The 13280-nt window shown below is 35.2% G+C and overlaps 1 protein-coding gene and 1 long non-coding RNA gene across 6 annotated transcripts in view; one reads left to right on the top strand and one right to left on the bottom strand.

Moving 5' to 3' along the window:
- Window positions 1–5457, top strand: part of LOC136831429 (uncharacterized) — a 148424-nt gene extending 142967 nt beyond the window's left edge. For all 5 annotated transcript variants that reach the window (XM_067091884.1, XM_067091882.1, XM_067091880.1 and 2 more), the window contains one exon: window positions 4450–5457. In XM_067091884.1, the coding sequence (XP_066947985.1) occupies window positions 4450–4495 (46 nt within the window). In that variant the 3' untranslated portion in view covers window positions 4496–5457. The remainder of the gene's footprint in view (window positions 1–4449) is intronic.
- Window positions 1–13280, bottom strand: part of LOC136831432 (uncharacterized) — a 108475-nt gene that overhangs the window by 69152 nt on the left and 26043 nt on the right. The gene's annotated exons all lie outside the window — the stretch shown is intronic.

The following is a 13280-nucleotide window of genomic DNA, read 5'->3' as shown; positions in this document are numbered from 1 at the left end:
GGATGAACGCAAGAAGTTCCTTATATTTATTACACATCTGACTCAATATTAGGACAATTCGTAGACAAACAAGGGAAAATCTGTGGCTTAGGGCCTTCTTCTTATGAGGGAAAATTACGTAAACTCAAGGCTTCTCTTAACAAATTATATTTACATAACAAATACAGATCAAAAGAATGACGAATTATGGGCCAGGTAATAATAAGGGCATACTAAATGAATGATTCCTACACAGAAGGAATATTCTACGCCAATGTTGTCTTCATAACAGGAAACATTGAAGTGGTGGTAGAAGGGGAACTGCACATGGATAGAGCTGAGGGATTCCACAGTTGAGGCCTATCTGCAATATATGCAAGACAGTTACTTGCAAGGATAAGACGCTCAAAGGGGACTGAGGGATTGCACAGTTGGTGCCAAATAACTCAGTTCACCACTAAATGCATAATTACGTTTACACTGAATGCTCCAACACAATTACTGAAGGTGAGCGCGCAATGGAAAATAAATGAAAAATCAGACAGAAAAGTAACAGGAATCGTGACTAAGAAAACTTATTCCGGTACATTTCCTTCATCAAGCTGACGGTGTCCTCGTTTGAAGGGGCGCTGGCGATGGAGGGAATTGAAATGCCAATACAAAGGTATACTGGTTCGAACCTCGGGGCGAACATGTGGAAAGTTCAAGGGTCAGGCAAGATTAAGGACATCTGTCCTGGGTGGTGTTCGGAGCGCTTCTCTCACGATTTCGTTGCATCATCTATAAATAAACTTCGGGGATTATGCATTGCGTCCAACATAGGTGGCGCAAAGGTCAATCTTTGCCATGTTTTCTATATATGCTGCATGGCATCAGTTAACCCTCGTGGAGGTTTCAGGATAGGGCAGGCGCCAACTTTCTCTTTTTGGCCCCTCCCTTGCCTTTTGTCTGGCACTGTCGAGGAAGGCATCTTCGAAGGTCATCTGGAACAAGGCCTTAAGCAGCCATTTTGATTTTGAATAGAGAGAGGGGTTAGGCTTAACCATTTTGGGGAATGAAGGAGAGAGTTTATGAATCATTCTGGTAATAAAACAATTGAAATTAATTTTATTTCTTTCTCAACACAGATGTAAAAATGGATACAAGTGGGTCGTTCCATTTGTTGCTATATATATATATATATATATATATATATATATATATATATATATATATATATATATATATATATATATATATATATATATATATATATATATATATATACATATATACACACACACACACACACACAGTCTTCGTGGCTGTAATAAGCGTTCGGACTTTTCTTGCGATTTCCGCCCGAAAGGTTCGTCAGCCTGTATTGTCTTTTCGCCATGTTTTCTAATGCACTAGTGATACTGCTATCACAAAGGTGGCATTGTATGCGCTGCCCATTCACGTTAACCCTACATTTGGCGTGGAGGTTATGGCAAAACTTCCTTATCCTTGGAAAGCAGAAATTGTGACCCTATGGAAAACTGGCAAGGCAGCTAAAGAGAGCTTCTCTCTTTTGCCCCTCCAAGACAGGAGACCTTGATTCATCACTGAAGTCTGAACGGATAACATTTTAAAAGGGATTGTTATGGAACATCCATCAATGCCAGCAAAATCTCAAAACCCTGATCTGCTTAGGTCATCGGACCGAACAAGGACCTTAAGCAGCCATTTTGATTTTTTGAATAGACTGAAAAGGATTGGGAAAGGGTTAGGCTTAAGGATCTAACCGCTATGCATCAAAAATTTGTCAAGACTGTGAAACATCCATTTGTGATGGGATGGGGATGTTTCAATATGGGGTAGTGGGGGATTATATTTTCTCCCAGAGAGCACGACAATGAATGGAGAGATTTATGAAAATGTCTTGGAAAATGAAACCCACAAGGAACTTTTGGGCTGGTAATTAAAACAATCACAAACCTGAAATTAATTTTATTTCTTTCTCATACATGAAACGGAAACTGAAGGCACTAGATGAGAAAAACGTAAAAAGGATGCCATCCGTAAGTGGACATGGATGCACAATATTTCAAGTGGAAGTTAAAAGCTGTACTTAAAAATAATGGAGAAATGTCTAGGAAAAAATATTCCATTTTCCCTTTTATTTTCCTTTTTTTTATACCATTGCTATGATTTGTTTACAAATGTAGTGGGCGTTCGTTTTTTTATATATATATATATATATATATATATATATATATATATATATATATATATATATATATATATATATATATATATATATATATATATATATATATATATATATATATATATATATATATATATATATATATATATATATATATATATATATATATATATATATATATATATATATATATATATATATATATATATATATATATAGATATATATATTATACATATAGATATATATATATATATATACACATATACACACACATATATATATATATATATATATATATATATATATATATATATATATATATATATATATATAGTCCCCAGTTATTGGTGTGGATTCTGTTCCTGATGGCGTGACAATAACTGAAAAATTCCAACAACTGAAAATTGGCGATTATAGTGCCAATCCCAGGTTATCGGGGTGCTGCGTCGATCTTATGTGATTCGAGTTGCATGAATTCACTGACAAGCAAACTTTTCATTGGAACCTGACTAACTGTCATACGCGATTTTTTCACAGACACACGACATATGCGAATCCTTAAAAAACCATGCAAAAGTTTTTCTTTACATTTTTATGTAATTTATAAGTTTTCAAGCTTTTATGTGTAAATTAAACATTAAAACAAATAATTTCTCTCTCTCTTTTACTGAGTTGAGAGAATTTTTATAGTTACATGTGTGTTTATTTGTTTTTTGTAATAAATAAATGATTTACCAAATACAGTAAGTACTAATTTTCAAATATTAATAAGATTAAATAATAACAATATAACTGCAATTACAAAATTTATACATTTCTATATAGTAAATTATGTGATATTATCATTTCCCGATCTTTTGTCAAACCTTTGAAAAGAGGGCAAGGGCAAAGCTGTCAAATATGCCAATCATTGCCCACAACGTGTCAAAGGATTTCTACGTACTATCTCTTACTTTCTTTCATTTTCCTTCATAAATCATGAATTTCCATATTTTGATATCTAATGTAAGAATAACCTCTCTCTCTCTCTGTAATAATTCATAAATAATTTACCTTGATATTTTAAGTAAGGACATCTCTCTCTCTCTCTCGTTATTCTCTCTGTCTCATTAATGATAAATAATTTCACTCTCTTAAGTAAGGACAACCTTTTCTAGTTAGTGCTCACACATTGTTACAACTTATTATTTCCCTGTACATCTTTACCTGTGCAGTAGGTAGTTTAAATTGATCTAAATTTACATGTACCGTCTACAAACTGTAAATGCGCTAGTGAGGCAAATACATTCTAAAACATAGAGACGTAATAACTAAGAGTTGTATTAATCTAAATAAAAAATACTGTTTGTTCATGAAAAAGCATTTCAGAACAAAGAGAATGAGATGCAGAATAAAGTAGTTCTTAAAAACACGTTGAGAAGACTAATAAAAATAGATCAGTCGGAAGGGGAGAAGGAGAAATTCTCTTCCAGCTCTATTTTTATGTCAACCATTTTTTCTTTTTTTAAGAGTAATGTGTTAGCTAACTTTTAAATGAAGTTACAGTAACTTTAATTTCATTTAAAAGTTAGCTTAATACTTAGGGAGCATGATTAAGGTCATATTTAGTGTTTAAACTCATTTTAGAAATAAGCATTTATTAGCATTTTTAGAGACCATGCCAAACTTTCGTGAAAATTCGCCTTGCGCAAGGGGTTCTGGAACCTAACCTTGCGTAAGTTCGTGGTATGACTGTATATGTGTGTATATCTATCTATTGTATATATATATATATTATATATACTGTATATATATAATAATTCTACCATAATGAAAAATATTCTTACCTTGACACTTGCTCTCTGCTCAGCTGCAAGCCGAGCAGAGAGCCCGGGAAAATCTTATCATAACAATAAAAGACAATTCATAGACAAGATTTGAAATGAAAATTGCCTTATATTTTGAATTTTTGGCATGTTTTGAGATAATAATTAGAAAACATATGGAAGCAGTGATAATGTTTTTGAGAATTTCACAATTAACATCACAAATTAAACAAATAATAGGCACAATCTGGACCCTGCTTACACCCCCCTTGGAAGCTTCTGGCACCCCCCAGTTTAAGAATCACTGTGCTAGTCAAGCATATTCTCTTCCCTACTCTTTGAATAGCAAATATATTTCTCAAGGCTTTTCCCTGGAGTCAAGAAATATCCATTTGGCCAGTTGTTTTTGAGTAAGATGATGTTTGATCCCTTACTTTATGTAAATTAATATTTCTTTTCTTTCTTATTGCAGTTTCCTGAAAGCTTTTGATGCCAACAACTGCATTGCACCTCTGTGATAGCTGATCTTCATACAGATGTACTTTAGTTGCAGCCTTCATGTCATCATTTCTTCATTACTCTGCATTACAATATGGCATACTTGTCAGTGTGAATAGTGGATCAAAATCCAAATAATTAGCACATGGAATATAAATAAAAGTGTTTTATGTATTTACATCAGTCTGCCATTGTAAAGCACTGACGGCATTGTATTATATGCTGTAGTTCATCAGTGTCATTTAATTATATCAGCACTTGTATTTTTGTATTCATGTACCAGTACTGTATCACTATTGCCATTAACTAACATTGTCATTTTGTTAATTACTTTAAAACTGTATTAGAAAAGTAACTAACATTGTCATTTTGTTAATTACTTTAAAACTGTATTAGAAAAGTAAATGTGATGGTTATTGATCTCGTGGTTTGCTTAAATTTAACACAATACACATTGTAAATAGATCTAATAGTGAACAGAATTTTTGTGCTTCCATTGACTGGGTAAATTCATTCCATCATCATCAGGTAAATATTGCATCATTTAATATATTTTCTCTCATACAGAACAAGCTATTGGTTAGACTGTCAATACTGAATAAAATTAACTACATGTTAGATTTGTTTTTGCTTCCAAGTAAGATAGCTATTCTCTAAAAGGTCCTGTAAGATCTGCTAGGTTTAAAAAAAAAAAAAAGCCATGGAAATTATATTTTAACCATTACCTGTTCTGGCAGACTGATAAAGCTGTCCCCCACGTTTATGAATAATCAGTTCCAAGCCCTGTATTAAGCTCTGCATATGCTTGAAATCACTTACAACAGCAAACCCTTTACAACATGGTTTTTAACATATATACATGTACCTATGATACCATTTACTTTGAAAACTAAGTGTATTAAAATATGAAATAATTAACTGGATAGAATAGTTATAACAATACAGGACTTGTAACTATATGTAATAAAAATACATAATTTAGTGTATGTGTTCTCTCTCTCTCTCTCTCTCTGGTACAATGTTATGAATTTTTTTGCAAGTCTATAGAATTAACAGAATAGTTATAAAATTAAAATAATGCAATGAAACTGTTTATGTGCTAAATGAAGCTGCCCTCAGCCTCAGTTGGGACATGGACCGGATCAGGGAATGGTGTAGTTGGTGGGGTATGAGGCTGAACTCCAGTAAAACAAAAACACTCCTGTACTGATTAGTAGATCTTGTACAGATTTCTCACTCCATCCTCCCCTTCAGGTGGATTGAACTTTGCTGACCGAGTCCAAAGCTTTAACTATTCTAGGTGTAACTTTTAACTCTCACCTAACTTTTGAGAAACATCTAAAGTTTCAGGAAAGGCCGCATGAAAGTTAGTATTGTTTGTGAGACCTCATATATTTATAATAGTGATAAAATCAATGCAACCTGTTTTAGGTCAGTTGTACTTCCTTTACTGGAATACTGTTCTCTGGTGTGGATGTCTGCTTCTGCCAGAGATGTACCTCTTTTAGATAGAGTGGTTCGTGGTGATAGGTTTCCGTTATGACTTAGACCATTGACAGATGGTCTCGTTTTTCACTTTTTCATGAGTTGTATTTCAACAGAGATCTTTCACATTCACAATTGATCCCTGGTCCCCTTTATCTGCTGAGAGCAACCAGGTTCGCTGAACAGCAGCACCAATATGCAGTAAATGTGCCTCGCTGTCAAACTTCTCAGTTCCAGAGGTCCTTTATTCCTTACACTGTTAGACTGTGGAACACCCTCCCAGAGGATGTCATGCAGTTGGAACTTCATAAGTTCATGTGAAAATGCAGTGCATTACTACTTCTTGCATTTTAATACACTTTATCTATTTACCTATTTATTACTTTATTTTTTCCTTTTAAATAATTGGGATCTCTTCTTTCTGTATTTCCCTTTACTTCCTCTTACTTCTCCCTAGTGAACACCATATTCTTTGGAAGCTTGAATTGCAAGTCAATGGGCCCAGTGGGCTTGTTCTATATGAACAGGTTTCATCTACTGAATAATAATTGAATGTGAGCATAATATGGAGGAAAAAAGCTAGTTATAGTGAGGGTATTAGTAATACATCAGAAAGCAATTATAAGCTTAAAAAAGGTACTGGTGAAAATGGCACATTAATACAAGCAATTCTAGAGAAGTGAAACTGGGAGATAGTTGAGATGATGCAGGCTATTGCCACAATGAAAGGGGGGAAAAATAGAGCAAGTGACAGCAAAATGGATGGAGTAGAGAAGTTAAGAGGTACACTAAGTAAGCATTTGGGAGACATGGTTAACTGGATACTCAATAGTCAAGGAACAGACAAAGCTTTGCTAATATAAATGAAATGTACGAAGAAAGTGACATTAATCCATGGTTGCAATGCTATAAAAATGGAAAAGAAGTCAGAAAACTTGAGCTGCAAAGTAAGAATTGTTGTCTTATAGACAGTCCAGGTAGTAATGATTGACTTTTAGGCAGTATAGTAATAAGGTATGGAATAGTGAACCTCTAAACAAGGACTTGAAAAGTGCTCAGCCATACAGTATCAACATAAACAGAGGAATAATTGGAGGAATGCTACAAAGAAGTCACACTATATATTACACAGTGAAGCCATGAGCATTAACCAAAACCATAAAAAGTAAATTTTTTAAGTAATTTTTTTTTTTGTAGGTACACAAACCAAAGCCTTTTATTACTGGAGTATCTTTCAGAGTGTGTTGGAAGTTGAACATGGTGGTTAACAGTCAAACCCACTTTCCCTTTGGCTGCAGGACTGAGTGGGTTGGATAAAGTGGGAAAATATATATAAGGATCTGGTTTGTATACCTAGGAAAAATACAAATTACTTTTAAGACCGATTTGTTCCTACATTCCTACATGAATACAAACCATCGTCTTTCATGTAAGAGACATATTTCTTACGAGGGAGGTCAGTCCCAACAAATGACTGGGACTGAAAGCCACCACAGCATTGCCATGCAAGCAGGGAAAAACAGACTCTTCTAACCTCCTACCAATCTGGAGAAATGGTTGGCCAGAGTAGCCCCAAAAATGAGAAGGGGCACACATGAAAGAAAAAATTTTTGGAGAACCTCAGCATCTCCCAAGTGACTTCATTTCACAAGGCAGTTTAATTCTGGCTATTACAAGTAAAAGGGGTGCTAACTGAATGTCTGCTGGCAAAGTTTCTGTCCTTGGGATGTTGAATTGACTGGTTATGCATTTTACTCTAAAAGCAAATGTTTGGGTTTGCTTGGGGCAATTTTCATAAAATTGTCCATCCTTGCATTTCTTATACAAATGCTAGTTAAGGACTTTTGGGAGCCTCTGAAATCTGTACCAGCTCTCTGAACTAACAGATGTTGTTAATGTAAATCCAGAGGCATCTCATCAACATCTATGAACATGCTTTCTGTGGGAGATGACTTAAATGATCTTGCAGCCAATCTTACTCCTGCTTGGTGAACTGAATTAAGCATTTTAAGGTTATTAGGCTTGGCTGAGGTGTGGACTTCACCCCCATAAGTTAATTTTGAAGACTAAAGCTCTGTTTAGTCTCAAGATCTAAGTTTGGTCAGCACCCAAACAAGTGTGGGACAATTTTCAGGACATTCATTGCTTCAGGCATTTTTTCTTAATATACTTCAGATGTGGGATCCATATCAATCTGCTATAAAAAAATCAACCCAAGAAACCTTATTTCAGCAACACATGGAATTCTCTCCCCATGTATGAACAGCTCTGGATCAGGCTGGACTCCTCTTATACGGCAAAAGTGCACAATTACCGTTTACCTGAAAATCTAAAACTATTCATCTCGGACCACTTCACTATGCATGTGTTATCAATGCAGAGCTGAAGGTGGCTTTCAGCTACTGCAATCCTTGTTGCTGCAAAAGATATTGAAAAATTATCAAGAAAGAGTGTATAAGTTACATCCAGGGGAATTATTTTGGATACCCCATTGATTGCTAAGGTTATGCTTAGAATATTACCTTGTGGCACTCCCTGGTTAAATACATCTGACATGTTGCTTCAACTTGGAACTAAAGTCTGTTCTTTAAAAAAAAAAACCCTTGATAAAAAGAGGCAAACTTCCTCTCAGGTTACGCTCATAAACAATCCTCAGAAATTATGTGATGCTGTTTGTTAACAAATATATTAAAGGTTCCATTCGAACCAATACATCAATTGTAGAGTGCATACTTCTAAAACCACACTGAGCAAGGGACAAATATTTACCACGTTCCTAATACCATATCAAATGCGTACTCACCATTTTTTTCATGATCATGCACAGACATGATGTCAGTGCTATGGGACGAAAATTCTCTGTCTTGAAAGGATCTTTCCCGTTTCACAAATGGCAGTAATTTTAACATCTCCCACAGCTTAAGAATGATGTTCTCAAAAAATTCTGTTTATAAGGCTTAATATGAAGAATTTGGTATTTTCTGGTGTATGCTTAATCACACAGTGTATTATCCGGTCAAGGAGCTGATTCACTACACTTACTTAAGGCTTATTCAAATTCCCTCGCAGTAAAGGTACATTGTGTTGTTCGTTCCTTGATGTATTAAAGTCAATTTCTACCTGTTCCATTTGCCTTCTTTGATCAGAATAGGGTCTGTCATAATTTTTCTTTGCAACATTAGCAAAATGATTAGCAAACTCATTTGCAACTAACTGGGATCTGCTACTTCACAACCACTGATCATAGTGACTGGAGGTTGACAAGGAGTAGAATTGCCTGCTATTTTTCTAACTCTTCCAAAACAAAGTCAGAGATGTTTTTTAATTTAATGACAATATGAAAATTCTTTCGTGCCTTTTTAATTTCCATGTGGAAATGAGCTCTTGCTTTCTGAAATTCAATATGGTAATAGTACTCATATTTTCGTCTGCAATGTCTAGTGAAAGCTGACCTCATAGTTCTATATTTCTGGCATTCATGAGTTCACCAGGGAACTGGTTGGCAGATTATTATTATTATTATTATTAGAGTAGTTTAACCAGACCACTGAGCTGACTTTCAGCTCTCATAGAGCTGGCCCAAAGGATTAGAATAAAATACCAGGTCTAGGCCTGAGGACAAGCACTGGGACCAAATAGGTCTTTCAGTATGATGATGATAAATGATTGAAAATGAATTAAAAACTGCAAAAAGGTACATGCTCCCATACTGGAACACACACACACACAGTAAATACATTTACTCATGTTTCCATACATAAACAATAAAAAGGTATACTGTATTAAAATTCAAATAAGTAACATTTTAAAATTTGTTGTTTTTAAAATTCAATAAACACTCTATTGGTTTTCATGGTTTTGTTATTTACTTATTTTGATTTATTTCCAAAAGTTGACAGTCGCTGCTGGTCATACTTTGGGCACTCACACAACACGTCGTACCGTTATTATCACCTTGCACTCTGAGCACTCGGAAGCTGGGCCACAAGGGCTGCTCATTAAGTGTCCATGTGTCAGATGAGTATGACCTATACGGAGACATGCCAAAATTACTTGTGCATGTGTCTCTCTCTCTCTGATATGATGAACTCCACTTTCCAACATCAGGTTTTATTTGTTTTAATATATTCTCAGGTTCTTCATTCCATATATATTGCCATTTACTTATAATGCCCACATTTGTGTGTGTTACATAATCAATAACAGGGATATTTACACTTGATATTGTCATATGGGTTGCTTCTTTGGCTGCTCTATCAGCCTCTTCATTTCCTTAATTATTTTTATGGTTGAAGCAATTGCACACACCTCTTCTGTGAATATTGAAGCATTATTAGATAAGGAGAATTGATAAGTTTTGTCTTGGGACACTGCAGCGCATCCCACTCCATGTTCTGATTTAGATCCATCTGTGTATATTGCATAATGTGGACCTTTTTGGCTTATATGCTCTATTGTATGTTGTCTATGGTGTTATGGTATATGAGTAACTTTTAGATAAATATTTTAAGTGTACAAATTCTCATTTTATTCAATGTCCAAGGAGGAGGTAATTTTACTATTGAAGGTAACTGTATACATATTCATATTCAGCGGCTCCAACAGTCTTCTAGCTCTAACTGTGAAAGGTGGTGGATGATTGTTTATAAATACATTTCTTAATTCAAATACAGTAATATGTTTTTGGAGAATCACTTGTCTGAACTGAGCACTCTTCATTGTTACGAGAGAGAGAGAGAGAGAGAGAGAGAGAGAGAGAGAGAGAGAGAGAACACTGGGTCTAACGTTTTCAGCGTTGCATCTGATGCTGAGCCATATATTTCACTTCCAATATCAATGATAGACAGCATTGCTGCTTTATACAGTACAGTAAGGGTAAGTCTTATCGGCTCCCCAAGTAGTGTTCCAATGTTTTCTAATTAGATTTAATGCTTTTTTACATTCTGATGTCACTATGCTATGTGGGCTTTCCAGTTGAAGTGAATATCAAATACTAATACCAAAAATTTTGCTGTTTGGCCAATTGGTATACAATGGTTTCTGATTTTTAAATCGATTTCTTCACCTTTTTTCCATTTCTTATTTTTATAAAACATGATTGCTTGAATTTTATCTATGGAATATTTAAAGCCTACAGATGAGGCCCATTCATCTATTTTTATTATGCTTTTATTAATGATTCGTTCTGCATGTTTTATTCAAATGCTCAATAATAAATGGCAAAATCATCCATATACAGGTTACTTTTAATTCCAATAGGTAGATTATTATTGATATCATTTATTGCTAAAGTAAAGTGTTCCACTAAGGATGCTTCCTTGTGGAACACCATTTTAAAGTGGAAATGTTCTGGACAGAACAACAATTTTCACCTGAAAACTGCAATCTGTCAAAAAGTTTGGATAAACCTTGGTAAATGTCCATGGATGCTGTTTTTATATAAGGTTTTTAATACAGCATACCTTCATCTGGTATCGTATGCCTTTTCAATGTCAAAAAAGATGGCTATAGTAATTTGTTCAAATCCTCTACGTAGATGGTCTTCCAAGTTCCAGAGAGAATCTAGTGTAGATCTGTTACACTGCGACCCAAACTGAGTGGGAGTCAAAATTTTTGTTTTCGAATGTGCCATGTTAGCCGAGCATTTACCATTTTCTCCAAAAATTTGCATAAGCAACTTGTTAAAGAAATTGGTCTCTAATTATTTACATTACTAGGATCCTTTCCATGTTTGGGGATAGTAATTATTATAGCTTTATGCCATTCATCAGGAAATGAATTTCGAAGCCATAAATGATTATAAAACTGTAATAAGTATGACTTTGCCAAAGGTGCCATGTGGTATATCATCTCAAAACAAACACTGGATTGTCACTTCCAGGAACAGATTTATTTCTGTACAACAGAGCATATTCCATATCTTCCATATCAAATTTTCTATTATAATACACAATATATCTTCTATTATTTCAAAATTTATTGATATTAATTCTATACTGTTTTTCTTTGTGCAGAAGTGTTCATCTAAATTTTTATCACTGCTTACAAGTTTTCTCCTATTACATTACTTATATTTCTTTTGGATCCAGTATTCTTTTCTCATCTTTCGATATGGCATGTCTAGGTGGTTTAACAATGGATACCACTTATTTTCCTAAATTTTTCCCATATTTTTTGTATGGGCGTATTATTACAGAGATCTGATACATATTTCCTCCATGAAATGATTCTTTCTTGAATTACTTTTTTAAAATTTTGCAGATATTTTGCTATACGGAGTTTTAATGTATCAATTTCTAATAATAATAGTCAGTTTTTGTGAATTTTCTTCTAATGTCAGTAATGTTTTATTTACTTTACTGTTTTGTTGCATGAGATTTTGATATTGCTTTACCAGCAGCATTTTTAATGAAATCAAGAAATCTATTCGTTTCATTATGGTCTTGTACATATTCAAATGGTGGGATATTCCTAGTATGGAATTCATATAGTTCCCAATCTCCTTTATAAATGTTATATTGAGGGACATGCTTGGCGGGATTATTTTGTAATCATAAAATTAATATTGGGAAATGATCACTGGTGTGCAAGTCATCAACTGTATTCCAATCCTTCCTGTCGGAGGAAGACGGCGACAACGACGGAGACATCAACGCCGTTTACATGAAGAAACCGCCACTCAGAGAGCACAGGACATGGTAAAACCCGACGTGGTGCTTCTACCATAGAAAGTTCAGGACCGATGCCAGAACCTGCAGGTCTCCGTGTTCTTTCAAAAAAAAAAAAAAAAAAAAAAAAAAAAAAAAAAAAAAACCAAGGCGGCCACAAGTAACAGCTGTGGCCGCAAAATCCAACTCCCCCCGCCCAGCAGGTTTTTTCATCACGGACAAAATTTCCAAACGTCGCAGGCTGGTAGATACGGGGGCAATGCAGTCAGTCTTTCCGCCATCCAGGGAAGGTTTAGAAAAAATACCCAACTCAATACCTGCCCTCATAGCAGCACGACGACCCGGGCTATCTCAATCCTGGGGTGCAGATACCACTGGCCTTTCGTCATAGCGGATGTTAAGTTCCCCTGCTGGGCGCGAACTTCCTAGGGCACCACGGACTTCTAGTCGACGTCGCCAGACAATGCCTCCTCAACACAGGAACATGCCACTCCCGTCAGCTCTCCACCGGATCTGGAATGCCTACTATCTGCTCCAAAGCCCCCAACAGCTACACGTCCCTTCTACAGGAGTTCCTGGACGTATTCAAACCAGAACTGCGCCAGTCACCTGGGGCTTCAGCAAAGCATGGCATCTTCCACCACATCACCAC

Source organism: Macrobrachium rosenbergii, chromosome 48 (genome assembly GCF_040412425.1).
Source record: "Macrobrachium rosenbergii isolate ZJJX-2024 chromosome 48, ASM4041242v1, whole genome shotgun sequence".
Classification (NCBI taxonomy): Eukaryota; Metazoa; Arthropoda; class Malacostraca; order Decapoda; family Palaemonidae; genus Macrobrachium; species Macrobrachium rosenbergii.
The sequence above is the reverse complement of the archived record's forward strand: the minus strand, read 5'-3'. Positions and strand labels throughout refer to the sequence as shown.